Raw genomic sequence first — 27,586 nt, 5'->3', positions numbered from 1 at the left:
TTTTTTTTAAAAAATCCTGCCTCAGGTTTATTTGTACAAAGAGCACAGGAGGACAGCAGCTCCCACAGATGGCACCCCAGAGGTTACACCAGTCCTTCTGTTTTTACATCAGCAGATAAGAGTCTTTTACTTTGGAGCCTTCACAGAGGCCTGGGCACTTTTGGGGGCCTGGGCTGGGGCAGAAGTTGGAGCCTTGGCCTTGGCTGGAGCCTGGACCTTTGGCCAGCAAGCCCTGCGACCCTTAGCAATGCAGGCACGGATACACTTCCCAAGCTTGGGGTGGGCAATATAAGCAAGTCGAGTGAGCCTGCGGTTTACTCCCTTTGGGATGATCTTGGGCTTGACCTCCTTGGGCTTGCTGAGGGCTTTGATAGCCTTGGTGTGTACACTCATGGCCTTGGCATTGTTTGCTTGAATTGTCTTGAAGCCCTTCTTGTTGTGCTTCTTGGCAAAATGTATGTTTCTGAGGAACTTGGGATCTACCCCCTTCAGAGATTTTTATCTTTGTGACCAAGGTTTCTTGATGTCATTTCTGTGCCATTTTGGGAACTGGTTATGCGTGGTATGGTTCTTGGACTTGGCCATAACTGCACTGTAAACTGCGGCTGCCCCTCCCTCCATCTCTTGATCTCTTTCACATTTGAGGAAAATGTGTCTCCCTACTTCGTGTTATGTAACTTATATTTTGATCTTTATAATTCATGTTTCTCTCATAAAAGACACTGTATAACATTTAAGCTTTTGTGTCTATAAATGACAGTGAATTTATAGTCAAATTTCCTCATTTTTCAAAGGTGTTTTTGGACTTTTGTTTTTTTAAATCAAGATATAGTCAAGTTTAGGTATTGCTTTAATTGTTCTATCTCTGTAGTGTTTGTTTGTTTGACTCTAGAAACAGTCCATCTACCTTTGCATTTGTGATACTGAAATATTGATCCTGTTTTGTATTGTTTCCTCGAATGGCTCAGATAATGGATTTGTCTGGGTATTCCCTTACCTTGGTATTCTGTTCTCTGAATGTACAGTGCTTTGTATCAGAGGTCCTTATTTTGAGAAGCTGTAGTCTGTGGCTAAACAGAAACCAGGGGCCTCTTTGTGATTGCCTACTCTGTGCCTCATCGTTAGCTCTGGACTTGCTGTCATGCTGTCTCTGGAGATATGATGTGAGCTATCTTAATTTATAGCACACAATCCCCCCTCATATAATTACTCTCAGTTCAGTCTCTTTATTTATTTATTCATTTTTTTGGCCAAACCAAGGATTGAACTCAGACCCTTGCGCTTGCCAGGAAAGTGCTTATTCTACTGAGCCATCTCCCCAGCCTGTCTTTTCATCACAGGTCCTAGGATCCCAAGACTAATTCCTCCATTTATGCTTTGGGTTCCATCCCCTTCTGCTGTTTTCTGATCTTCCTGTGACCTGGTGCTTCCTGTCCTTCTTGCTTCTTAAGATTCCTTCTGTTCAGTTGTTCTTTTCCTTCAATCCAAAAAATATTTCTCCATATTGAGATTACCCTTTGGTCTTGGCCCCCATCTCTCACCACCCATCCTTTCTTTTTGAAAGTTTGCAAAGTGGAGTACATGGATGTCCCATTGACGTGCTTGAAGAAAATACATTTCTGTACATTTAGAATTTCATTCTTTTAAACTGCTGTTTTTTGCTTTCTCTTTCCTTGTCTGTTCTGTACCACTTGGGATTGAACCCAGAGCCTCACATATGCTAGGCAAGTGCTCTCTCACTGAGCTATATACCAAGCCCTTGTGATTTTATTTTGAGAAAGGGTCTTGGTAAGTAGTTCTGGCTGGACTTGAATTTGAGATCCTCCTGCTTCAGCCTGTTGAGTACCTGGGAATACAAATGTGTACCACTGTGCCTGGCTTCATGTTTCTGTTTTTTATTTTTTATTTTATTATTTATTTGCAGTACTGGTGACTGAACACAGGACTCTGCACTTCCCAGGCAAGCACTTATTCTACTGAGCCATCTCCCCAGGCCCTCTGTTTTTTAAATGTATATTTGTATATGTCTGTCATGTAACATCTAGTCAAATGTATTTATCATTTGCTTTCCAACTCTTCTCATCTTCTGCAACTTTCTTTGTAGTCCAGATATTCATTCCCACAAACTTGCAAGCATCTTTGACAGGTTGTCACACTGGTACCACAAATTCAGCATGGCCCCATCTTCTTTTCTTGGCTAGTGGGTGGCTTGCACTATTTGTTGTAAGTCATCTAAAAATTAATGTGTGCAGGAAGACTATGTGAGTTATATGCAAACACTATGTCATTTTATTTTATTTTATTTTATTTTATTTTAATTTTGGTGGAACCAGGGATTGAACTCAGGCCCTTGTGCTTGCCAGGGAAGCGCTTATTCCACTGAGCCATCTCCCCAGCCCCCCACTATGTCATTTTATATAAGGAACTTGAGCATTTGTGGCTGGAGGGTCTTGAGCACAATGCCCTATGGATACTAAGAGAAGACCAACTGTATGCTGGCTAAGGCCTAAATTCTAGAGCAGAGTGCTTGAATTTGAATCTTGCCTGTGTTATCAAGTGAGTTCTCTGCCCTTCAGTAAGCTATCTAATCTCTCTGAACTTTGGTTTTTCAATTTTTTTTGTTTTAAGTTTTTTGCTTTCTCATGTCTAAAATGAAGGTAATTAGGACAATTTCATTGCTATGAGAACTACCTTCATAGTTAACAAAATGTTTGTGGTAGTTGCACAAAACATTTTAGGTTGTTATGTTTTTATAAATTTTAAAACTACACAATAGTATGATGACAGCATTAGTATTGCTCTTTTACTGATGCCAGAACTAGGGTGGAAAGGTTATGGGTCTTGCCCAAGGCTATAGGATGATTCAGTAGCTGAGTCATATCTGAATCAGGAAGAGGCCGTGGGCACTGCAAGGTGAGGAATTGGCAGCTGAGGGTTGAGAGGCAGGCAGACGGCCTGCCTGAGGATGCCATGGGACTGTTGTCCGCAGAGCTTTGCCCCACTTCTCTGCTTCCTGCTTTGGGACAGTAGCCTGACTTCCAAGGAGAGGTCAAGGTTCTGACTACAGCCAGATAGCTGGGACTTGTCCTTATTGCCTTTTTTTCTGAGTGACCTCAGTCAAATCAGTTAACCATTTTGTATTTCAAGTTCCTCATATGCCAAATGAGAGATTGAGTAGATATGAATATAAAAACATTTGAAAATTATAAAGCAATCCCCAAACTTAAAGTAGCAGGGGCCAGGGAGATAGTGCAGTAGAATAAGTACTTGCCTGGCAAGCGCAGGATCCTGAGTTCAGTCCCTGGTACTGCAAAAAATAAATAATAAATAAATAAAATATATATTAAAATAATAAAATAGCAAAGCCTTCCACAGCCGCTTCACTGAGGGTCAAGTGTGGGCCTCTTGGGCCTCCATACCCACCTGGTACTAGTAATATCCACTATCAAATCTCATAACATATCCCAGCATGTTCAGAGATGCTTGGAATCTCATCTTTTCTGAATTTTTACATTCCTCTCTATGAAATAAAGTTATAATTAAGGATCATCTGAGTCCCTGCAAAATTTTCTTTGATATGGATTCTATTGTCAAGAAGCAGAGCTACTGTTTGTGTCCAGGATCTATAGTTGTCCCAGCTTCTATTCTGAAAGCTCTGCTGTTTTTTTGGTTCTAGCCCTTGACACAAGGCAGGTTTGACCCCCTCTCACTAGCACTATTCATTCTGAGCCTGCCTATTAGGGAACAGGGAGGCAGCTGACATCTTACCGACTGGGCTTATTTTCTCTCCAGGTTTTCTTGGTGTAAGTCAGGGAATGGTAGGGGGTTAGGAATTGAGCATGCTCTATAGGCTAGGCTTCTTTCCAGCTGCTCAGGGTCTTTTCCAGCTGTTTCCATTTTGTGCCTGCTGCCAAACTCAAAAGCAAATTCCCCATGCCAGGTGGAAACACTGGTGATCCAGAGCTTTCTTTTTGCAGTAGATTGAAAGCAGATGAAAGAGAGGGTGTTAGGTGGCAGGAGGGTGGGGAAGTTCTTTTTGCCAAGTGATGCCAGAACAGGGCCAACTACTTGTTATTCTCAAAACCAGGGCATATCAGGGACTGACACTCAGGTATCTAATGAGTACGTTCATTATTCTTGGAATCAATTATTTTCACTTGAAAATGGGAGAATAAATTCTTCTTTGTATTTTCTTTGTGATGCATGAGATATAAATTTTTGAAATAGGCTGTAGTTTGTCAGTAACCAGAAGTGTTACAAGATTGTGTTTCTTCAAGTGCATTTTATAGAATGTTTTTAAGTCAGTTGCTAAGTAAATTTGGAAAACACTGGAGAAACAATGTTAAGTAGGCTTCCTACAGAGAACACTCAAGGCTTTAATATACCACTAATATGTATAGTGAACCTCCAAGGGAATATATTGTATGCAATATTTTTAAGTTTCTCAAACTTTTTTAGTGGAGTAATTTTACTTGCTGTCTTTGCAAAATAAACCATGGAACATACTCATCTAGGCCCGAAGTTTATCCATGTGATTGTTTTTTCTCAAATTGTAAGGGGAAGTGAATTAATGAAATGCCTAGAGTTACTGAAATGTAGGTCGTGAAGAGCAAGAGTGTCCAAGTTCCGAAGCTTCCTGTTCTGAAACACCTCTCTCCATCTTGTCCTCACAGCTCCCCTTTGAACTGGAGATCTACTACATTCAACATGTCATGCTCTATGTGGTGCCCATGTACCTGCTTTGGAAAGGAGGTAAGCTAGCCAACCCCCACCCTGCACCACCACCACACACCTCTCCCTCTATTCGGTGGAGTCATAACCTCTTACATACCTACTGGGATCTTGCACGGCTGCTTGGCTGGGTGTTCTCAGCAAGCTTGATGGCAGATGTCAGGCCCAGAGGAGATGAGCAGGGATGAGGCCTACAGAGTCTGGGGCATTATAGACCCATCCTTTGTAGGTGAGCCCGGTGCCCATTACCTGCCTGTCAAATGGCCTAGACTTTGGACTTGTGGTGGCAACTTGGGTTTGCATGGTATATCCCTCATACTCTGCCAGCGTACTATGAGAAATGATCCTGCTCAGCATTCCTCTATTCCTTGAAGGCCCCATAAATGGAAGACACTGTCTTTCACTCTTCTCTACCAGCCTCTTTGTCTTGGTCACTGACATTTTTCTGGAAGACAAACCCCTCCCTACCTTAACTTGGCAGTGGTTTCATTCCTGTCACACTAAAATGGCATGAAGTCTCTTGCATTTTTGAGCTCACTGAAATGTGGTCTGGACCTCTACTGGGCTATGCTGCTTCTTGTAAGTGGACATTTGCTTCCTATACCTTTTCCAATCAATCAGGCCTCTTTTCCATCAATCTGTCTATTCTTTGAAGTTGCTTTTACCCTATGCAGCCACTGGGAATCTAATGCTGTCAAAGAACACTTCCTGTAATCTGCTTTAAAAGCACTCATTGTCTTACTGAGCCTTAAGGGAAATCTGAAATTCTAGTATCCAGGAAATGTGCTGTTTCTCTGCACAGCAGCATTTCTGAACAGAAGTAGAATACCAGACTGTAACTACCCGTTGTTTCTGCTTCTGAGATGTGTGATGGGAATTATGGGCAAATCTGTATATCTATAATTTAATCCTGTTTGTACCCTAAAGTCACTACAAAAGCTGTCAAATTGCTGGACTAGACTAATCAGACATGAGAAGTACCAAGTAGCCATCCTTCCCTCCAAGGGAATAATCTGTAAAGCCACTCCTTCTAGACTTGGCTGGTTCTTTTACAGCCTTTTGTTATATCTGTTGCTGTGCTGTTTGAGGGAACTGAGCCAAGGAAGACTCTGAGTCTTAATTCCAATTTATTTCCTACTCATAATCATTCTTTGCCCTTCCCCTGGCACCCGGTGCTGGGAAGATGCAGCAGCAGTAATAACTACGTAAATATCAGTGACTCCTTTTCATTTCATTCAGTGCTTTGTAAGATATAAGTGCTCAGCATCCTTTGCATATTTTCCCATCCTGTTGAAGAGTACTCCAGTAGAGGAGAAAATCAAAGCGCAGAAACATTGAATTTCTAGCCCACAGCCATAAGTAATAGAGCCAAGGTTTAAAGTCCCACCCAAATTCCTTCCCAGTCAAGTACTTCCTCTGTGCCACACTGTTCAGAAGGCCAGGTATCTGTCTCCCAATCACATCAGACTAGGAATCTTCTCAACCTGCTGCCCTGATTGAACTGTTCACTGGGCATGCATTATTGACCATCTACTGTATGCCACTCATTAGGGAATTGGAGATGAGCCAGAAAGCCCCAGTCCTTCCACAAGGTGGCTCTGTCTGTCGTGGAAGACCCACAATGATAATGCAGTGTGACAGATGTTACAGAGGATGGTAGGGGAGTAGAACATGATTTCTGAAGCCTAGCTCACATTCCCTTCCTTGTCATTTCTGGGAGAATAGTTGTGCCTTCTTAGGAAGAGCTGACTGGTAGTCCAAATCCCTAGCTGGTGAGCTAAGAATTAGTAGGACCGTGGTGAGCAAAATGATTTATTCTTTAACTGCTTATATCTTGTTGATGGTCCAACTCAATAGAACAAGTAAACTGATGTAACAAAGCTGTTCGCTGGCCATGTAGAATTTAGTGAGCCCCACCGCCTTCTCTCTGGCCAGGCTGTAGCTCTTTTAATGGTTTGGCTCCCTTTCCAGTGCTTTGCTGCCATCTGCTGTTCATGTGGGATTACAGGCACGGAGAAGGAAATGTAGGTTTGTTCTTGGGGCTGGTTTCACCTGAGGTCCTTCAGCTTTATGGAGAGGGACTGGATCTGAGAAGGAGGCAAGGCTATTATTTCCCTGTAAACCAGGAAGTTGCCAGTTTAAGACTTCTTTTATTTAGAAGAATTTTGGGATTTTCCAGAAATAATGGCTTAGCAATTTTACTTAAGACAGCTCTGCTATAGATACATGCTTTGCCTGGAGGCTTATTTTCCTGAAAGGTAAGTCCTAATTGAAGACAGCATGTCCATTCTGTGGTTTGGTTGTGGGTCAAGGGAGCTAAGTGGGAATCCTGTTCTGTGGGCACCATCATAGTCCACATGACTTCTGTTCAGTCTTGCTCTTCTTTTCTTTGTTTCATTCCCTCCCAACTCTTTGCCTTTGGCTCTCTAGGCAATATATTTTTCTTTTGTTTTGTGACATTATTTATTGAAACAGTTTTATTATTAGCCAGTGATAATTCTGTATACATATAGGATTCACAGAGATTCTGTAAAGTATGCTGTGTAAGAGTCCAGCTTATTAACATACTTTATCTCTTGGCAATCGTGGAACAAAGAGTCCTTCCTATCCTTTGCACAACACACCCTCAATAGAGGCTTTTCTTTTTGCCCTGCCCTACATGCTGCTCAGCACGACACAGTCTCATCTCTTCTAGACCGTTGTTTCACCTTTATATTATGGGAAAATGCTTGCTGCTCCACAGCCCACTCTGCCTCTTTTGCTTCACCACTGTCGCAAACTCTTGTTCACTTACCTTCCATTCTAGAACTCTGTGGGCTCTGGTTTTCAATATTTCCATCATAAGCATAGCCAACATCCGGATGGGTTCCCAGTGAAGGCCTCCGCTCCTACTCCAGCTCCTCGAGGTCTGGGCCTGAGTTGCAGTGACGTCAGCATCCCTTTTTCTTCAGCCACCTGGACCTCAACTGCCCCTAAAAATGCACTGTCTCAGACTGTAACCTCCTATGTCCCTTTATTTGAGTCAGATTTCCACTACTTTCAACTTCCTTTATTCCTGTACAGTTTATGTCACCATGAACAATTACTGGAACTTTCTCCTTACTAGTCCTGAAACTGTCTCATCCTCTTATCCCTTTCTACTGGGCTCAGTATCCAGTCCCTATTCAGCGTGCTTAGTCTCAGCCTATGGGAGAAAATCTCTTAAGCCATTATGGTCAGGTCACTGAGCTTCCCGTTTTCTATCATAACTGTGCTCTTGCGCTGTTGCTTATGTTCTGTCTTTATTCAGCCCTTCCACACACAGCCCTCAGAAGTCAGGTGTTGTCCTTGTCTACCATCTTCAAGCTTCTCATCCACTATATTCAAGCTATTGCCCTCTCTATGCAGTACATGCTCTGCCCCACAAACGACTGACAGAATAGATGATTTTTAGTGAGAAATCCCTCAGTTCTTTTATCCACTTCAATAAGGTGTTTTACTCAGATTATTGTTTTGTTCTTCCCTCCCATTGTGGAAGAAGAGGTGTTGCAGTTGTCTGTGGCTAATCAGATCCCTTTGGGATTACCTCCCACCTGCTCTGGAATTCATTGCATCCCTGTTTACTGTGACTTTCAACCCACCCTTTTCAAACACCTGGGTCATTAGCCGTTAATGGTACTCCAGGCTGGGGTGGCTGGGCACATCTGTAATCCCAGCACTCTGGAGCCTTGGGCCAAGGAATTGACAAGAGTTAGAGGTAAGTCTGGACCACATTGTGGGACCCTCGCAAAAAAATTTTTTTTTAAAAAATGAAGTACAAATCTTTCCAATTCTAAGCAAATTTCTCTCAACGCCATACAAGTCTTCTTTGCTGTACCAGCAAGCTTCTCAAAAGAATAATCCAAACAACACTTTCCAAACATCAGTTCTTTGGGCATGACAGTTTTTGCCTTCTCTATTTAAAGATCTGCATTATTAGGTATGTAATATACATCTATAGTTAAATCTATTGACTTTCTTTTTAGTAAAATATATTCATTCTTAAGGGAAACATCATGATATTCATAAAATCATAGCTTTAATTTACTGGCTATTATAATGTATTTTAAGTGTATAGCTATTAAAATGAAATGTTTATCTGCTTACTATTTTATTTTTTCTTTATTTAAATTTTTTCTTTTTGAATACAAAATGGTAAAAAAAATTAGAAACCATACCAAATTTCATTAAAGTAATAGGGATTCAGTGGTGGTTGTTGTATTGCATAATGTTGTCTTCAAATTACTTGCTTAGGCTACCAGATATAAACCTGAAAAATTGGTCAGTAATGAAAGTTATAAGAGATTAAAAAGAAAAAAATTAAATTGAATTTAAAAAATTTTAATCATTCACTATCCGTGTCATTAAACCAGCAGAAATTAGCAGTACAGTTATCCAAACTATCCTGCATAGGTACATAAATATATGTTTTTCGCATATTTTTGTGTCCTTTTCTTCATCCCAGTTTTTCCTCCCCATTTAACAGATGCTTTCCCTTTCCTAATATCTATTGTATCTTTCAGATTTTATTTACTCTTTGATATTTTCACCCTAGCGAGATAATATGTTTGCACATGCAGGTCATTTCATTTATTTCACTTACCAATACAGTCTCTAGTTGCATCCATTTACCTATAAAAGCCTCAACTCCATCATTCTTTATAACTGTGTAATACTCCATTGTGTAAAAATACCACATTTTTTGTCCATTCCTCAGTTGAAGGGCTTTCTGGTTATTTCCAAGATTTAGCTGTGACAAATTGTGCTGCTATTAACATGGGTGCACATATACTGCTGTGGCATGATGATTTCAGTTCTTTTGGACTCCTTACTATTTTGATTCACCTCATGAACATTCTGGAGGATTTTTTTTTTTTTGGCTAGCTCAGGCTGCCTTAAGGGTGGGTCTGGTGAGGCTTGTGGAGCTGGGGATCAAACTGCAGTCCCCTGCGCCTGGCTGAGTTTGCCCAAGCAGACGCTTTAAAAAACTGAGCTAACCCACAGGCCCCACTCATGAACATTCTGTAATATGGTTCAATTTGTTTGGGAGACATTTGTGTCTGTACACGATGAGTCTCTTTTCTCATTTACTTTTCATTCATTAGGATATTTTAATCTGAAATTACTACCACCCTCTCTAAGATCTTCAGAAAAATGCCATTTCTTCTTTTTTTCCCCCCTGTATTGAGGACAGGGTCTACAGGGTGTACAGGGTCTCACTATGTAGATTGGACTCCTAGAGATCCTCCTGTTTTCAGCCTCCCAGGTGCAGGGATTACAGGCATGCTGCCACCACTCCCAGTCTCAGCGCACCCTGGGGGCAGGACCAGCACAGCACAGCACGGCACGCTGGGATGAACCCCGGAAGCTGTGCTCTGCCTAAACCGGCGCTTGAGTCCGCTGAGCTATCTGCCAGGCCAGCATGGCATTTTCACTATATTGTTATCTGCGTGAGTTCCTGAAACCAATCCTTTTGGATATTGAAGAAAAGCTATATAAGTAACCTTTAAAAATATTTTACTATCTCTTTAAACATTCAAGAATAGCATGCACACAACTACCTTTTGTTGTTATTGTTGTTACTGTCTGGCTTAGCAATACTTTTTCCAATTTTCAACTGCTCTGCCTTCCCTCCCACCTCCTTCTATATAAGAAAAGATATATCCCCCATTCCCTAATAGGTACCTTTTGTTTTGCTCTTTATTCATATTTTGGGTATAAGAGAAATAATGTGATATTTAAGCTTGTGTGTATGATTTATCTCACTTAACATGGTTTCAAGGTGCAACTCTTTCTTCCTACAAATGACTCAAGTTTATCCCTCCTTATGGCAGAGTAGTAGTGTATTGTGTATAACTTCAACACTTTATCCATTCTTCTGGTAATGGACATACTGTAGGCTGCTTCCAAAATTTTACTGTAATGAATTGTGCTGCTATAAACATGGGTCTGCATATATCACTGTAATGTTGTCTTTAACTCTTTCAGGAAGATGCCTAGAGGGGAAATACCTGGGCTAAGTGGAATTTTCTCAATTTTTAGTTTTTTGATTTTTTTTGTGTTAACCTCAATTACATTTTATTGATGGATTTAAATATGCATGATGATCACACTCATCATAGAGAATTTGTACATGTACATATACAACTTGATTTTTTGCCATTCCATGACCCTCCCTTCAACCTCTTCCCAATTTACAAAAGCTTTGCTTCCATTTTGTCCTCTCGCTTCTAAAAAATGTGTCCCTTCTTTTCTTTCCCTTTCCCTCCTTCCTTGTTCCCTCCTCATTTGAACATTTTTTCCTATTTCACAATGGTAATATACATTTTGATCTTTATTCATATTTTCAGTTTCTCAACCCAGAGAAACAATGTGGTATTTAAACATGTGTGTCTGATTTATTTCACTTTAATAATATCATCTCAAGGTACATCCATTTACCTAAATGTCTCAAGCTTATCGATCTTTATAGCAGAATAGTACTCCATTGTATATAAATACCCACATCTTCTTTTTAAAATTTTAAAAGAGAGTACAAAGTAGTACTAAACCAGAAACATTAAAGGTGATACAACAGCAATTAACCACTGGGAGGAATGTATGCAATGTGTTAATTATTGAAACTGTCCTACAAATTTGATTTGAAACTGTCTCATTGCTATTTGTGTATCAATAAAATTATGGGAAAAAAGTGATACAGAATGTCTCTGAACAAAATAATATGAATTTCATAGTATTTATTGTAATGCATAATATTGTCTTTGAACTAGTTTTTTGAAGACTTTCCATACTGATTTCCATAGTGATGCACTAGTTTACCTTGCCACCAACAGTGGCTACTAGATAAAACTAGTAGTGTAAGTGAAATCAATTAGCATATTGATTGAAGTAGTTTTCAAGCAGTGAAATTTGTCATTTGAGGAAGTACTTAAACTTCACCCTATTCTCTTATCTCTCGTCTGTTGTTTTTTTTTTGTTTCTCATATAAGAGAAACCATAGGATAGTTGAACTTGAGTGTCTTATTTCACTTAATATTAAGTTTTCAAGATGCATGTATTTACCTACAGATACCTGAAAGTTATCTTTCTTTATGGCAGTCTGTACTCCATTGTGTATAAATACCACATTTTCCTTACGTATTCATCTGACAGACATACATGGCGTTTCCAATGTAGCTATTATACATTGTGATACTATAAATATGATTTTAACTCTTTTTGGGAAGATGTCTAGAAGGGAAATAACTGGGTCAAATGGAACTTTTAGTTTTATTTTTTCAGACATCTCCACACTGGTTCTCATAGTGATTGTACTTATTTACATATCTACCAACAATTTAACAGTGTTCCTTTTTCCCCCACATCGCTAGAATTTTGGTTATTAGATTTTGTGCTGATAGCCATTCTTCTTGCAGTAAAACGGTATTTAATGTAGTTTTAATTTGCATTTCTTTGATGGGCAGCAATGATGTACAGTTTTCATCTGTACTTTTTCTGAGAAGTGTGTATTCATTTTGCCTGCCCATTTTTTGATTCTTTTATTTTGAGGGGTCTAATTTTTTTGAGTTTTTTGTCTATTGTTGATGTTAGTCCCCTATCTGAGAGCAGCTGGCAATTTTTTTCCCATTCACTCTGTTGGTTGTTTACTTTGTTGTGCAAAAGCTTTTTAATTGTTTTTCTTATTTATTTATTTTTTTTATTTGGTACAGGGTCTCACTATGCAGCTCAGTCTCATAATGATCCTCCTGTCTCAGCTTCCCTGGTACTGGGATTACAGGTGTGCACCACCATGCCTGGTTTCAGTGGCCTGCACCATAGCACATTATGTGGTACTGGAGATCAAACCCGGGTCCTTGTGCTTTCCAGGCAAGCACTTAGACCACTGAGCTATCTCCCCAACCCCTGTGCAAAAGCTTTTTAATCTCATATGATCTCATTTGTTGATTCTTATTGATGTATTATTTCTTGTGCTATTGGGATTCTGTTCAGAAAGTTCTTGTATATGTCTTCAAGAGTTATACTTATTTCATCTTCTAGTGGATTGTTTCTGTTTTAACATTTAATTTGTTGGTATGTTTTGATTTTAGAATAGTGCATGATATATGGATCTAGGCTTAATCATCTGCATGTGGATGTCCAGTTTTTCCCAGTAACATTTATTAAAGAGTCTGTCTTTCCTCCAGTATATGTTTTTGGCCCCCTTTTTGAAGATCCAATAGCTGTATGTGCTTGGGGTTGTTTCTGCTTCTTCTATTCTGTTCCATTGATCTGCATGCCTATTTTTGTGCCAATACCATGCTACTTTAATCATGGCAACTTTATAATATAACTTCAAGTCTGAGATTTTGATGCCACCTTCTTCTGTTACCCAGAGTTGCTTTTACTATGGTGGGTCTCCTCTGTTTCTATATAAATTTTAGGATTGTTTTCTCTAGCTTTGAGAAAGGACATTGATGTTTTGTTTTGACATTGATGTTTTGATTGGGATTATGTTAACTCTGTATCAGTTTTAGAAGCAGAGACATGTCTATTATGTTGGTTCTGCTTATCTTCTTGGTTCATTTTTGGTAATTCATGTATATCTAGCATTCAGTCCATTTGTTGAATTCTCAAATCTATTGGAATATAGATTCTCAAAATAGTTACCGATAATTTTCTGGATTTGGCTGGTGTCTGTTGTGATTTTTCTGTTTTCATCTCTTAAGTGCATTGACATGGATTTTTCTAGCTCTGGCCTTTATAATTTCCTTCCATATACTAGCTTTCTATATGGATTTTTCTTGTTGCTTTTAGGACCCTGGGCTGCATCATTAGGTTATTTGCTTGCGGTAACTTTTCAGATGTGCATGTTCACAGCTATAAATTTCCCTCTTAGGACTGCTTTCATTGAGTTCCATAGGTTCTCGTATGCTGTATTAGCATGATCATTTGATTCTAGGAAATTTCTAATTTGCTCCCTTTTTTTTTAGTGGAACCAGGGATTGAACTCAGCCCCTTGCGCTTGCCAGGGAAGCATAACTTGCTCCTTGATTTCCCTTGTAAACCATTTTTTAAATTCAAGAATATATTGTTTAGTTGACATTTGTTTAGTTTTCATAATTTCTGTGGTCTCTTTTGCTGTTGATTACTAGTTTTATTGCCTTATGATATGATAACATGCATGTGCTAATTTTGATTCTTTTGCATTTAGTTAAGCATGAAAGGGTAAGCATTGGCTAGCAGTATGTGGTCTGTTTTGGAGAAAGATCTACATGTTGCTGAGAAGACTATTCTCTTGTTGGGTAGGACACTGTAGATGTCTAGTAAGTGTATTGGTTTCAATATTTTATTCAACTCTTAATATTTCTTGAGTATATTTTTTGGCTTGTTTTACTTGTGATAGTCAGGTACTGCAGTCCCCTACTGTAATTATGTTGATATTTATCCGAACTTTTATATCCAGTAGTGTTTGTTTTACTAAATTGGTTGTGATGGTGTCTGGTACATATATGTTTATAATTGTTATTTCTTCCTGTTGGATTATTTTCTTGAACAAGATGTAGTGAACTTCAAGTTCAGGCTTGAAGTCCACATTCTCTGAAAATAAGATTGTTCCTGCTGCTTGTTTTTGTGTTCCCATTGCATGAAATACTGGTTTTCATCCTTTCATTTTTTATCTGTGAATTTCTTTTTGTATGAAGCATACCATTGGATTTCGTTTCTTGACTCATTCTGCCAATGTCTTTTGTTTGGAGAAATGAAGCCATTCATAATGAGTTCTTATTGAAGGATATTGACTTATTCCTGTCATTGCACCATTTTCCTATTGTTGCTTTCCTTCTTTTCCTTTCTGTTTAACTGCTCACACTGCCTGGTATATTCATTCTACTAGACTTTTTGGCATGTTTGGCTTCATTGTGTCTTTCTAAGATATCCTTGAGAGCTGTTTGGAGTTTGGCTTCGTGGTCTTGAATTTCTTATGGCACTTGTTATGGAAAGCCCTTATTTCTCATCAGCTGTGAAAAATTTGCAAGTTCTATCAGTGTGGGTTTGAAGTTGTTTTCTTTTAGGGCTCACAACACCTCACTCCAAACTCTCCCAAAAATCAATTAAGAATAAAAGAAGAGTCCCATATAAGTTTCCTCTTATCTAGTGGCCCCTTTGTTCATATAACCCAGGCTGTGGCAGTCGTCCAAGCTGAGGCATATTCTTGCTCACATTGGTTGATGGGGAAATCATTCCATAGTCCACTGATCTCTATGCCAGCACTTTCAGATGTGGTTACCTCTGAAAAGCAAATGAATCATGCTAGACTTCTCACCACAGGGTGTGAGCGCCTGTGCCTTCCCTGGCCATAGCTTAAACTTCACTGGGGGTCTATGTCTAGCCCACATCCGCTCCAAAGCTATCTCTTGTGACTATCTCTCACTGAATCACCATGGTAGGGTAACACTGAAAACACTAAAGCAAAATTGTTCTATAGTTTTATAACTCAATCTTAAACAACCGCTTCCAAAACTGGATACTTATTAAAACCTCTTAAATGTGGTGGGCGCTGCACTGGGTTTTGTCCACAAGTCTAGCCTTCCATGCAAAAAGATTCACTTTTAGAGTAAATCCTAATGCTGGTTTTGCAGTTTAAAATAGCGTTGGGCTTTCCTTGGGGCTAGTACTGCTGACCTGGAGATGCCAACCGTCCAGACTCACCTTGTCCTGATCCATGAGCAGGTCAGTCAGTTGGCACTTCTGCTGCCCTATTCCAAGTGGAAATGAAGTGCTGCGAAGGCCCATAGCCAGGATGAGGAATGCATAGGTATGCTTTGGCCATGACACATGAGTTGCATGGCCTCCACATGTACTGGTTTTTTGTTCGTTTTTTTTTTTTTTTTTTGTGGAATCAGGGATTGAACTCAGGCCCTCGCTTAGTCTACTGAGCTATCTCCCTGGCATCCATGTAGACTCTTGAATGTAATCCTCTAATCCTTCACCAAGGGGAATTGTCTAGTATCCAGTTTTCTGCTCTTGGCCTGGTATTATTCCTTGTCCTAAGTGGATAACAATCAGCGCTAATTAAGCTAGACAAGAAAAAAGCTGGCTTAGCAGCACTATATTTCGTAGAAAGCTTTCTATATGATGCACCCAAAGAAAATGGCCTCTTTTTCACTTCAGTGTTGTATTCCATCTTTTGGATGGTAGAATATAGTATCAAAATGGCAAAGCTTTCTGTAACACAACTGCTTGTCAGAAATTATTTCAAACTCTTGGGCGGAGGAAATAGCTCAGTAGCATCAGCACCTGCCTGGCAAGCTCAAGGTCCTGAGTTCAATCCCCAGTACCAAGATAAACATAAAAATAAAACCCACAAATGTTCTTTATATGCATCCATTCATTGAATCACACCAACAGCAGTTTTAGGTAGGGATAACAGGTGTCTCCTTTTATTCATGAGGAAACTGATGGTTAGTCAGTGGCAGAATCAGAATTTCAACTCAGTGTGACTCCAGTGTTCTTACTTTAAATGATGACATGAGGTTACAATAGTGTGTCTTTATTGATTGATTCATGTTCATTTGTGTGGCTTTACTATTTGCTAATGTGAATGGCAATGCATTAAATGATCTCAAACCTATGCCATTTGCATGTATAGAAGTATATTCATAGGATACATCTCCCTAAATGGAAATGCTGAATCAAAACTATATACACTCATAACTTGATAGCCATTTCCAAATCTATTAAAGTTGTACCTAATTAAAATGCTTGCTACAGTGTATAAGAGTGCTTGTTTCTACAGTCTTCATGTACATTAGATTATTTAATCCCCACTGTAGTGAAAAGGGTGTAGTTTTAACCTTTTAGGTTTTTTACTCATTTTATGGGTTTAAAAATGGTAAATCAGTTCAGTTGTATTATGAATTTCTCTTACATTAAATGAAGCTGAGTATCTTTTCACTTTTACGGGATTTTTAAAAATTGATACTGAGGACTGAACCCAGCATCTCATGTATGCTAGGCAAACACTCTGTTACTAAGCTATGGCCCAGCCTTCTTTTTGTATGTTTAAAATTGGCATTTGATTTTCTCTTCCTTGAACTGTGTGCTTTCCCATGTGCTCTTTTCTTCTACTGTAATGGCCTGTTTAAAATACTTAAGTCCAAAAAACTAATGGTATACAACCTTGAAGCAGGACAGTCCCACAATATTCCTTTTCCTGTCTCTTGCTTTCATTCACCACCCCCTTCTTTTTGAACAATCATCTGCCCGAGAGACAACATAGCAGCAACTGACATGTCATGACAAGCAGCCTGTATTCAGAAGACCAAAATGACAGGCACTCCAAGCATGAACCTACTATTACAGATTACCATCTGCAGTGCAGTTGCTTAGTTCACAGGTATCAGTATAAGAAGTATGTAATTATTTATGCCTATTTTTAAAATATATTCTAATTTTTAAATGTTTTTTATCATATTCTGTAGGGACTTAAAGTTCAACATATCAATACTTGATGAAAAATACCTGTTCCATGTTATGCCTAAGATGTTTGATATTCAGACAGATAGTGAGGGTACGCTTAACAGCCTAAGTTGTATGGTAATAACAATAGCTTGTCTTCTGGATGGTTAACAACCGAAGTTTACAGACCAAATTAGAGAAAAAGGAGGGCTGCAAGGAAAGCCAACTTTTTGGCCCTAGCCTTCCAAGGTTAATTAAGACTCAGGACATATGAGAACCTGTACTGTTACATCATGTAACTCAGTAGTGTCCCAAATTTTCTGATCAAGGAGATTATGGGGCCAAAGAGGAAAGTGATCAATGATGTAGAGTGTGCCTAAGGAGAGTCACATGGAGAGAAAACATTCTCTCAGGCTTTCACAGAGAGCACATTGGCCAAGCAATGGCCGTGACTCATCCACATGGCTGTCACTGACAAAGGTTCTACAATCTGAGGTACAGGACCTCAGGATAAATCCTGAGGGGATTTCACTGACCTTATCAGACCCAAAAGCTACAACTCTTGTTGCATAGGTCCTGCTTTACCTTGGTCTTAACCATGCAGCAGAAAAGTATAAAAACGAAGTATAAGAAGTAAAGCCATGCTGTTATGTTGAGCTGTAGGGGACTCAGGTCAACAATTTCTGACATTGCCAGTCAAGCGGAACACCCAATACTATTATGGGTACTGGACTCTTTTAGAATATTTTGCTGAGTTTACACACCTATAATATTGAAATAACGGAACTAAACAAAAAAAAGGGGATACAGATGAATGTTCATTTGGTATCTGTGTATTCAAAGTGGTAAGGATAGATATATAGTTACATTCTCTTAATGAATGGAGGGATTTGTTCTAATGGTGTTTGTAAATAGGATATCATGTCTGCATCTTGTACAGCAATTAACCACTAGAAAGAATGTATACAATGTGTTAATTATTGAAACTGGCCTACCAATTTGATTTGAAACTGTCTCATTGCTATTTGTTTCTCAATAAAATTATGAAAATAAAATACTTAAGTCCTAGGTTGCATTTAGTGTGTATAAGTCCCCAGGTTGAATCCCTGAGACCTGCTAGCCCCTCCTGCCACAAACAAAACCCTAAGAGCTTTTTATATGTAAGTATTAGGATTTAGCCCTGTATGAAGTAACCTGCAGATATTTTCCTCAGTTTTATTGTCATTTGCTTTTACTCATAATTTATGTTTGCCATATGTGATTTTTTATTTCTGTATAATTTATCTTTTATTATAGTACTGCTAGATTTTTTTTCCTTTTCTTTCTGAGGTAGAAGGGAATGGACCAAAAGCTTTCACACTGAACTATAGCCAGCCTTTTTTGTTATTTCGAGACAGGGTCTCACTGATTGATTAAGGTGGGCTCAAATCCATAATCCTCCTGCCTGAGGCACCTAGAGTCTTGGGATTACAGGTGCATATCACTGTGTGCCTTGTGAATTTCGAATCATGGTTAAAAAGCATTTCCTTTCTCTAGTGTTACTTTAAAAACAGATAACACTTTGTAGCTGTGGGGGACATGTTGCAAGACCCCCAGTGACGTTAAGATCATTGCTAAATCCTATATACACTATTTTTTCCCTATATATACTTACATACATAAGATAAAGTTAGAGTTTATAAATTAGACACAGTTATAAATATAGGTGACTGTGGCCTTTCATTCCCTTTCAAAATAGCTTATTTTACTCTATTCATCCTTTTTCTTCTTTTAATGAGACACAATACAATACCTGTGTGATGAAGTGACGTAAATGGCATAGGCACTATCACAGAGTGTTAAGCTACTGTGTAAAGATTATTTGAACTGAGGCACCTACACAATAGGGACAATTGATATAATAACCAAAAATTGTTAGGTGACTAATGGGCCTGCAGCATCATACCGTGTGGATAATGCTGGGCAGAAAGATGACTCATGTCCTGAAAAGGACAGCATGAGACTTTACCACACTACTCAGAATGGTACATGATGTCAAACTTAAGGATTATTTCTGGGAATTTCCATTTAATGTTTTAGACCATGGTTGATCACAGGTAGTTGAAGCTATAGAAAGAGAAACCATGAATAAGGTGGCTATTGGATCTCACCTTTTCTTCTCACATGTTTATAGTGTCCTTGTTTTATTTTATTACATTTAAATCTTTTATCCACTTAGAATTTGTTCTGGCATATACTATGAGATAAAGATCGAACTTTATTTCTGAATAGCTTCTCCTTTGTCCCCACACTGTTTGTTCAATAGCTCAACTTGATCAGATGTCCTTCCTGTGCAAATGTTCATACTGGCTGACCTGGAAAGATCACTAAGTTTTCCTGATTTTACCTCCTCAATGTCTCTGAAACCCATTCCTCTCCTACTATGTCTAGGGCTACTGCCTTGAGCCAAGTCTCGCTTGTCATCTCTTCCTAGAATGACATCCAGAATTTAGCTATTATCAGTTATGCTGCTATAAACATGGGTATTTAGTATACTGTAACAAGATATCTCTTTGTCTTTCTGGATGATACCTAGAAAGGGAATAGTTATGGAATATATGGAATTTCTACTTGTAGGTTTCTGAGGAATCTCTATACCGACTTCCGCAGTGGTTATGTTAGTTTATATTCACACAAACATTATAACAGGATTCCTTTTTCTCCAAGCCTGGCCACTATTTCCTATTATTTATTTCTTGATCATTATTTTCATAGTACAATGAAAGATGGAAGCTTTAAGTTTGTTTGCTTGCTTCTTTAATTTTTTGGGATTGTTTGTTTGTTTGAGACAGGGTTTCACTATGTAGTTCAGCCTGGCCTTATTCTCACTATGTAGACCATATTGGCCTAGCACTCGTGCTGATCCTCTTGCCTCAGCCTCCAGAGTGCTGACATTATAAGCATATAGTACCACTCCCAGCTAATACGGTTTTAATTTGCATTTCTCTAATGACCAGAGATGTTAAATCTTTCTGAGAAGTATCTGTGCATTTCCGCTGTCTATGTATTGATTTCTTCTATTATTTAAGCAGGTCTAATTTACATATATATATACATATATATATATCCTTTATGCACAGAATAACTGGCAGAATTTCTTCTCACTTTATCGATTCCTTTGCTATGCAGCAGTCTTTTAACTTGATATGATTGTTTTGTTGATTTTTGATATTATTTTGTGTGCTATTGAGAAAAATCCTTGCCTATCCCTATGTTCTCAAGAGTTTTACCTAATATATCCTCACAGGGTGTTTCTATTTTAATATTTTTATTTTTTTATGTATTTGGTTGTTACAGGGTTTCAGTATACAACTTTGACTCCTGGAGATCCTCCTGCTTTCAGCCTCCCCAGTGCTGGGATTATAGGCGTGCACCACCATGCCTGGACTCTGGCAGGCCCAGCCTGCCCTGGGGGCAGGGCTGGCACAGCATGTGATACCAGGGATTGAACCGTGGTCTCTGTGCTTTGCCTGATTGCCTGAGCTTGCCTAAGCAGGCACTTTAGTCCACAGAGCTTTCTCACCAGCCCAAATATTTTTATTTGTGATCCATTTTGATTTTAGTTCAGTACACGGTGAGAAATGGGTGTAGACTCAGTGTTCTGCATGCAGATAGGCAGTTTGCCAGCACCATTTGTTAAAGGGCCATCTACTCCAGCATATGTTTTTATCCCCTTTGTCAAAGATCATATGGCTGAGTGTACCTGGGACTGTTTCAGCATGCTCTATTCTATTCTGTTGCTCCATGGGTCTGTTTTTGTGTCAGTACCATTCTGTTTTTATTAGTGTAGCTTTATGATATAACTTGAAATCCACGGTTGTGATACCTCCCACTTTGCTCTTGTTTCCCGGGATTCCTTTTGGTGTTGTGGGTTTCCATTGGTTCCATATGTAGTTTTCAGGAATGTTCTCTCCAGTTCTAGAAACAATACTGTTGGTGTTTTGATTAGGATTGTGTTGAATCTGTACATCAGTTTTGGAGATAAGACCATTTTGACAAGATTTCTTAAAGCTATTTCTATAGGATCATAGCACTTTTCTCTTTGGAAATTTTCAGTCGCTCCCCCTTGTCCCCAGCACACAAAAGACCCCACGTGACCTGGCCGCTAACCCCTTCTCCAGCCTTGCATCTTTACTTTTCCTCTCTTGCAGTCTACCTTCTGGTAAGACCAAAGTCTAAGAGTTCTCTGAGCTTAGAGTGCAATTTTCATGTTGCCATGCCTGTGAAAATGCTGTGAATTCTCCCAGGACTCCCATTCCCCAGCCACGAGCCAAGGTAACATTCCCTTCTCAAATCTCATATCAGCCGTCACCTCCAGGAAACCCTCTGAAACTCTGCTGTGTCCCCTTCTGCTGCCTTTGTCCCTCCTTTCATTGTCCTTTTCACCCTATAGATCAGATGTCACTTTATATATTTTTCTCCCTGAAGACGAACTTTTCTTTTGTTCTTGCTGTGTAAGAGCTGAGTGAATGAGTTAAAGACCTTCCTTTGTGGATGTGTTCATGCACTGTACATTGTGTATGTCCTGTTATACAGCCCACAGACTAACATTTATTGTGTTTGCTCACTACACTAGGCACTGGGTACACACTCTTGCTTTCATTTAACCCCCACATGGCCACTAGGCTTATCGGAGTACATAACCTGGAGCTTGTGACCTTAGATGGGAAACGAGGTTACATCTCCATGTGCATTAGGTCCAACAAAAGTATTCTTTTCAGTTATGCATGTTGACAACGAAACAGCTACATTAGCGGCACTCTGTGTTGTCACTAGTAGGAATCACAGGTATTATCCTCTCATATTAAAGCTGCTGCAGATATTTCCAAAAATCATTCACTTTTTTTTCATTGCCTCAGTATTTGAAAACATATCTAAAAAAATATGTTGATAGGTGTATTTCAGCATGATTATTGGGGCTGAGGATATAGCTCAGTGGCACAATGCCTGCCTGCACAGGGTCCTGAGTTTGATTCCCGGTTCCCCCCCCCAAAAAAAAAAATCAACATGATTGTTGTCTTAGTTACTCTTCTCTCGTTGCTGGGACAAACACCCGACACTCAAAATGAAGGAAGGAAAGGTTTATTTAGCTCACAGTTACTGGAAGTTTCTGTTCATATTCATCTCGGTCCAAAGCAGAGCAGCACAGAGCAGAAAGCAACCTTTCAGGGTGGCGGCAAAGAGCGAGAGCACAGGAAGAGGAGTAGCAGCAGCTCAAGCTGCTAGCTTCTCTTTCCACCTTACATTGTAATGCAGATTTCCTGCCCCAGGGCAGGTGCAGCATACACACCCACAATAATCAATCACAAACTCCAGAAGCCGCCCCAAGACTGCATGAGGCTTTGGAGGGACAACTATACACATACCATAACAATTGTTTTCTTTCATGCCCTTATTTTTTTACAGGCTCATTTATTTTATTTTCTATTCGTGCAAACTTTATTTTTCCCCCAACTGCTTTCAGGCCTCATCACACCAGAAAAGTCAGAACTCCTGCTGTAGAGATGACACTGCTATTTGAAACCAGGAAAGCTGACTTCACAACACCTTTGAGTCACTGAATTTAGTGTCACTTCAGATCCTGATTCTGCCACTTTCTAGCTGGCCCTGGCCTATCGGCTAGTGCCCTGACCTGTCTCACTTGTTTTCTCACTTGTGAAATGGGGATGTATTGTCTCTCAACTCACTGGATGTGGTGAGCCTTCATGAGCTAATGTGCATATGAATCATATCCAAGAGTGCCTGGCACAGAAACAGTGCTAAATACTGGTTTCCTATTAGGATGAACCACCATTTTACTGAATTTCATTAATTACACCTGTCTTTTTACTTGTACACTATGGGCCGTAGAGCTGAGGGTTATACCTTGCTCAGTTCTAAAGATACAGAGACTTGTATGTATTCAGTGAATGCTTCTCAGGGCCTTGAACATAGCTAACACTCCCTTTTTGAGATGCAGGCTTCCCCTTCTGATTCTAAGACACCTTTTTCCTTGTTCTCTTACCTCTCTGCCACATTCTTTGCTTTACCCCCCTAGAGCATGGTATTGTCAGTTGATGGAGCCAATGCAAGTACCAGGATACTTCAAAAATAGCACATCTACAACCAAAAATACTTATCTATATGTCCTTCCAATTTGCTCTTCTTCCTCCAATTCCTAGTGACTCTCTTCCCTACCCAGTGTTAAAGCGAAAAATGTAGGCAAGGATTCCTTCTCTGATTTATCCCCTCTACTAATGAGACAGGAAGTTCTGATAACTCAGATTCTCAAGACTGCTGTGTTATAGTTTGTGTCCAGTTGTCCTCGCAAAGCATCATGCAGTCATGGGGTAGACTTGTAGACTTTGTGATTAATTCTTGATCTAGTGCTGGGATTATGGGTGTAAGTACTGCTGGGATTATGGGTATGAATGCTAACAGACTGAACACAACATAAGGGAAACAGACGTGCACTCTGTAGCCATTGTTGCTGCTATTCCTTTTGTCCTCTGCTCTTTGCCACTGCCATGAACTGCTGCCCTCTTCCATGTGCCGCTCTGCCTTGGAGCCAACTGAGTATGGACTGACACCTCCAGTAACTGAGAGGTAAATAAACCTTTCCTTCCTTCACTTTGGGTGTTGGGTATTTGTCCCAGCAACAAGAGAAGAGTAACTGAGACATGCTGGGAATTTCGGCCCTTACTTTACATTCCTACCACTTCTCTTCTACCAGCTTTCAGCTCCTATTGCAGTGATAACTTTGTTTTCCTACTCATATCCCTGCCCCTTGACAGACCCTAACTGCCACCTACTCTGTCCTTCCATATGGTCTCCACAGTGACCTTTCTAAAGAGTAAATCTGATCAGATTTTAGTCCATTGCTGAAACACATCCAGGATGAAGACTGTACTCTATTGCATGGCAACCAAGACTGTTTACAGTCTGATGCAGTTGTGTTACAATCTGAGACCCTATCATTCTGACCTTTTTTAGTCACTGGGGACTCCAACCCCATTACTTTCTCTTTTATGTTATTTTATTTTTTGTTTTTTGCAGTACTGGGGATTGAACTCAGGACCCTGAGTCCGCCAGGCAGGAACTTATTCTCCTGAGCTATCTCCCGGCCCCAGTTGAGTTGGGTTTTTTTGGGGGGTGGGGGCTGGCTCAGGCTGCCTTAAGGGCAGGTCTGGGGATTGAACCTTGGTGTCCTGCTCCTGACTGTGTTTGAATAAGCAGGCATTTAAACAACTGAGCTAACTGGCAGGCCCCCTAGTTTCTCTTCTGAAGAGCTTACAAATTTGTCCAGCCTGTCCCCTCCAGACACACACTAGCTTCTCTACTTGGAACTTGGTAGACTCTGTGTCCTTCTTCACAAGTTAGCTCAAGAGTGTTACTTTCTCTTTAAAAGTCTCTGAGTCACAGCCTTAAATGTCCCGTTTCCTCATGTTCCTTAAGTGCCTTGAGTGTGACAGCTGCCTTAGCTTGTTTGTATTTCGCCACTAGGTGGCAGTAAATATACTTTTTGTCTTTCCAGGAAATGAAGACAAGTAAGATGAGAATTTTTATTTGAATGAATTAAATTAATAATAATAGCAATAAAATATTTATTAAATTAATAATGATTGTTATATTTGAGATCCTATAGCAGTGAGGCATGGATGAAGTCTATGGGGCCCCTAGGATTCTAGCCTGATGACTAGATGGGCCAGAATACCACTAATGAGAGACAGGACTCTGAAGAAAACAAGTTTTAGACAGTGTCTCAGTCTGTTTGCACTGCTATAACAAAAAGTACCATAAAAATAGCTTATAAATAACAAATATTTATTTCTCTTAGTTCTCAAGACTGCGCGGTCCAATATGAAGACATCAGATTTGGTGCCTGGTGAGAGCCTGCGCTTCACAGGGGGTGCCTTTTATCATACTGTCACATGAGCACAGAACAGTCAGGGTCCTTGGAGGGCCCCCTGTGTGAGGTCTCTAATCCCGCTGATGAGGGGTTCTAACCTTGTGACCTAATTACCTTCTAAATGTCCCGCCTATTAATACTATCACCTTGTTGATTAGATTTCAACATGAATTTGGGAGGGATATAAATATTGATTGAATAGCAGAGAGAAAAATGATTTCACTGGAGTTTGAAGAACTTCTTGACTCTCCTGGTTGAAATGTCAGGAGATGGTAGGATATAATGTTCTGGAACTATTCAGGGGAGTGTAGGCCAGAGCCTGGCTTTGCTATCACTGGTAGAGAAATAGGGGATACAAGCATTGGAGTTCAGGAGTTTGTCCAGGGCAACTAAGTAGATGGGGAAGCAGTAGGATTTAGAAAGTGCCTGAAAAGAGTAGTTAGAGAAACAAGGTGCTCAGGAGACTGCAGGAGTAGTCTGAACAATAGAAGGAAAGCCTTATTGTTCTAGAAGCTCAAGCAGTAGTAACTAAGTCACATGAGGTCTAAAAAGTCCAGTGAAAATAGGCCTTTGAAGAAATTGAAATGGGAGCAAGGCAGTTGAGGAGGAAGGCTTTTGTAAAGCTAGTGAAAGGAGTTTACCTTTTTCCTCTCTTTCAATCCTTTATTCCCCTTTCTAAAGCTTTAACTTTCCTTTCCTTTGTACCTTAGGGCAGGTTATGTTCAGGTAGAGGCAGTAAGAAGACCGCCGTAGAAGAAAGAGAAGTGGGCAAATTCCAAAGTTACGACAGGTGCTGAGAATGAGCCAGATTCGGTGTAGGTTGTGAAGGATCCTCACAGGAGGAATGGAAGAATTGGTGCTGTGGGAAAGAGGAGGAGGAGACAAGTCTAAGCTCTTCCAGCATCGTCTGAAATAGCTCTCCACAAGGATGGAAATAACCTGTGTGTCTTCTGGTCAACAAGGTGGCCACGAGCTACCTGTGGCTCGTGAGTAATTGCAGTGTGCCTAGTGAGATGGAGGAATTGAATTTCTGATTTGATTTTAAATTTAATTAATTTGTATTGAAACTTAACTAGCCACAAGTGGCTACTGTATTGGGCAGTAGAGCTCTGGAAGGTTGGAGACTTACCAGGAGGGCCCTTCTGGCATAGGAATTCATGCATTTTCCTGGCATTTCATTTGCTCTCTTTGGGGCTCAGTAGCCTGAGTGGAGGAGCAGAACATGTGCTTGGAAGATCTGTCCAATGCTGGGGTTTTTCCGCTAGCTTCCACAGCCGCAGTGTTAAGGAAGTTTTGGAAAATGAGAGATTGTTTGGGGTTAAGAACAGCTTTGAAAATCCTGCCATATGTCCTGCAGCTCTTGAGGTTCTGACCAAGGATAGGTCACCCAAGGAATGATAGAACAGAACATAGAACAGCATGTTGTTGTCAGCTGAGAGATGCAGGGCTTCTCTGGCAGAGTGGGCTTCCTTTTCTTTGCAGCTTTGGTCTGGGAGTGTAACCACTGAAGTGAGCTTCCTGCTGTGTACCCAGGATGTCTGCGATGCCCCGTGTCCAGCAGGCACCACCCTGTTCCTACCCTGTCAGCAGCACTGAGAAGCTGGAGGTGATCTTAGCACTCTGGGGAGGTTGAGGGAAGAGGATCACAAGTTTAAGCCAAGCCTCACCAACTTAGCAAGACACTCTCCAGGAGATGGCCAAATAGCTCAGCGGAGTAAAGCTCCTGCAAGCAGGCACAGGGGACAGGGGTTTGGTCCCTGAGCCTGCAGTGCTGGCCCCACCCCTGGGGTGCACTGAGAGGGTGATTGAGACTGGGTGTGGTGGCGTGTGTGTACACCTGTAATCCCAGCTCTTGGGAAGCTGTAAATAAGCAGGTCCAATCTAGTAGTGGACCCTGAACAGCCTGTAGACCCTTCCCTAAAAAAAAAAGACCCTGTCTCAAAATAAAAGAAAAATAAATAGGGTGGAAGGAATGCTAGGATGTAGCTCAGTGCCAAAGACCTGGTTTCACTCCCAGTACCACAAGAAAAAGAAAAAAAGAGCAAGACAAAGGTGAATACAGGGTCTGGGGTTTCGATCCCCGGGCCTGCCATGCCAGCCCCGCCCCTGGGACATGCTGAGACAGCAATTGAGACTGGACATGGTGGTACGCGCCTGCAATCCCAGCACTTGGGAGGCTGTAAATAGGAGAATCTGTATGAGTCCAATCTAATAGTGAGACCCTGAACACCTTGTAGACCCTTCCCTAAAAAAACACAGAAAAAAAAAAAGAAAAAGGTGAATAGATTTCATTGACCAAAGAGACAGACTTACTGGTGTGTGAGTGATAGAAAGAATTTGCTGCCCACTACAAAGCTGGAATGCCTGCTCTCGGATTCTGGTCCCATTCCTTCCTAGCTAGGTTATTTGACCAATTTCTTGAACTTCGTGAGCATCAGTTTTTCCTCATCTGTAGCATAGGGAAAATTGCAGATT

At 40.2% G+C, this 27,586-nt stretch overlaps 1 protein-coding gene across 7 annotated transcripts in view; it reads left to right on the top strand.

Moving 5' to 3' along the window:
• The window catches only part of Tmem164 (transmembrane protein 164), a 202,884-nt gene that overhangs the window by 157,050 nt on the left and 18,248 nt on the right, over nt 1-27,586 (top strand). For all 7 annotated transcript variants that reach the window (XM_023699904.1, XM_023699908.1, XM_023699906.1 and 4 more), the window contains one exon: nt 4,674-4,752. In XM_023699904.1, coding sequence (XP_023555672.1) covers nt 4,674-4,752 — 79 coding nt within the window. The remainder of the gene's footprint in view (nt 1-4,673; nt 4,753-27,586) is intronic.

Source organism: Octodon degus, unplaced genomic scaffold (genome assembly GCF_000260255.1).
Source record: "Octodon degus isolate 3935 unplaced genomic scaffold, OctDeg1.0 scaffold00117, whole genome shotgun sequence".
Taxonomy (NCBI): domain Eukaryota; kingdom Metazoa; phylum Chordata; class Mammalia; order Rodentia; family Octodontidae; genus Octodon; species Octodon degus.
The sequence above is the reverse complement of the archived record's forward strand: the minus strand, read 5'-3'. Positions and strand labels throughout refer to the sequence as shown.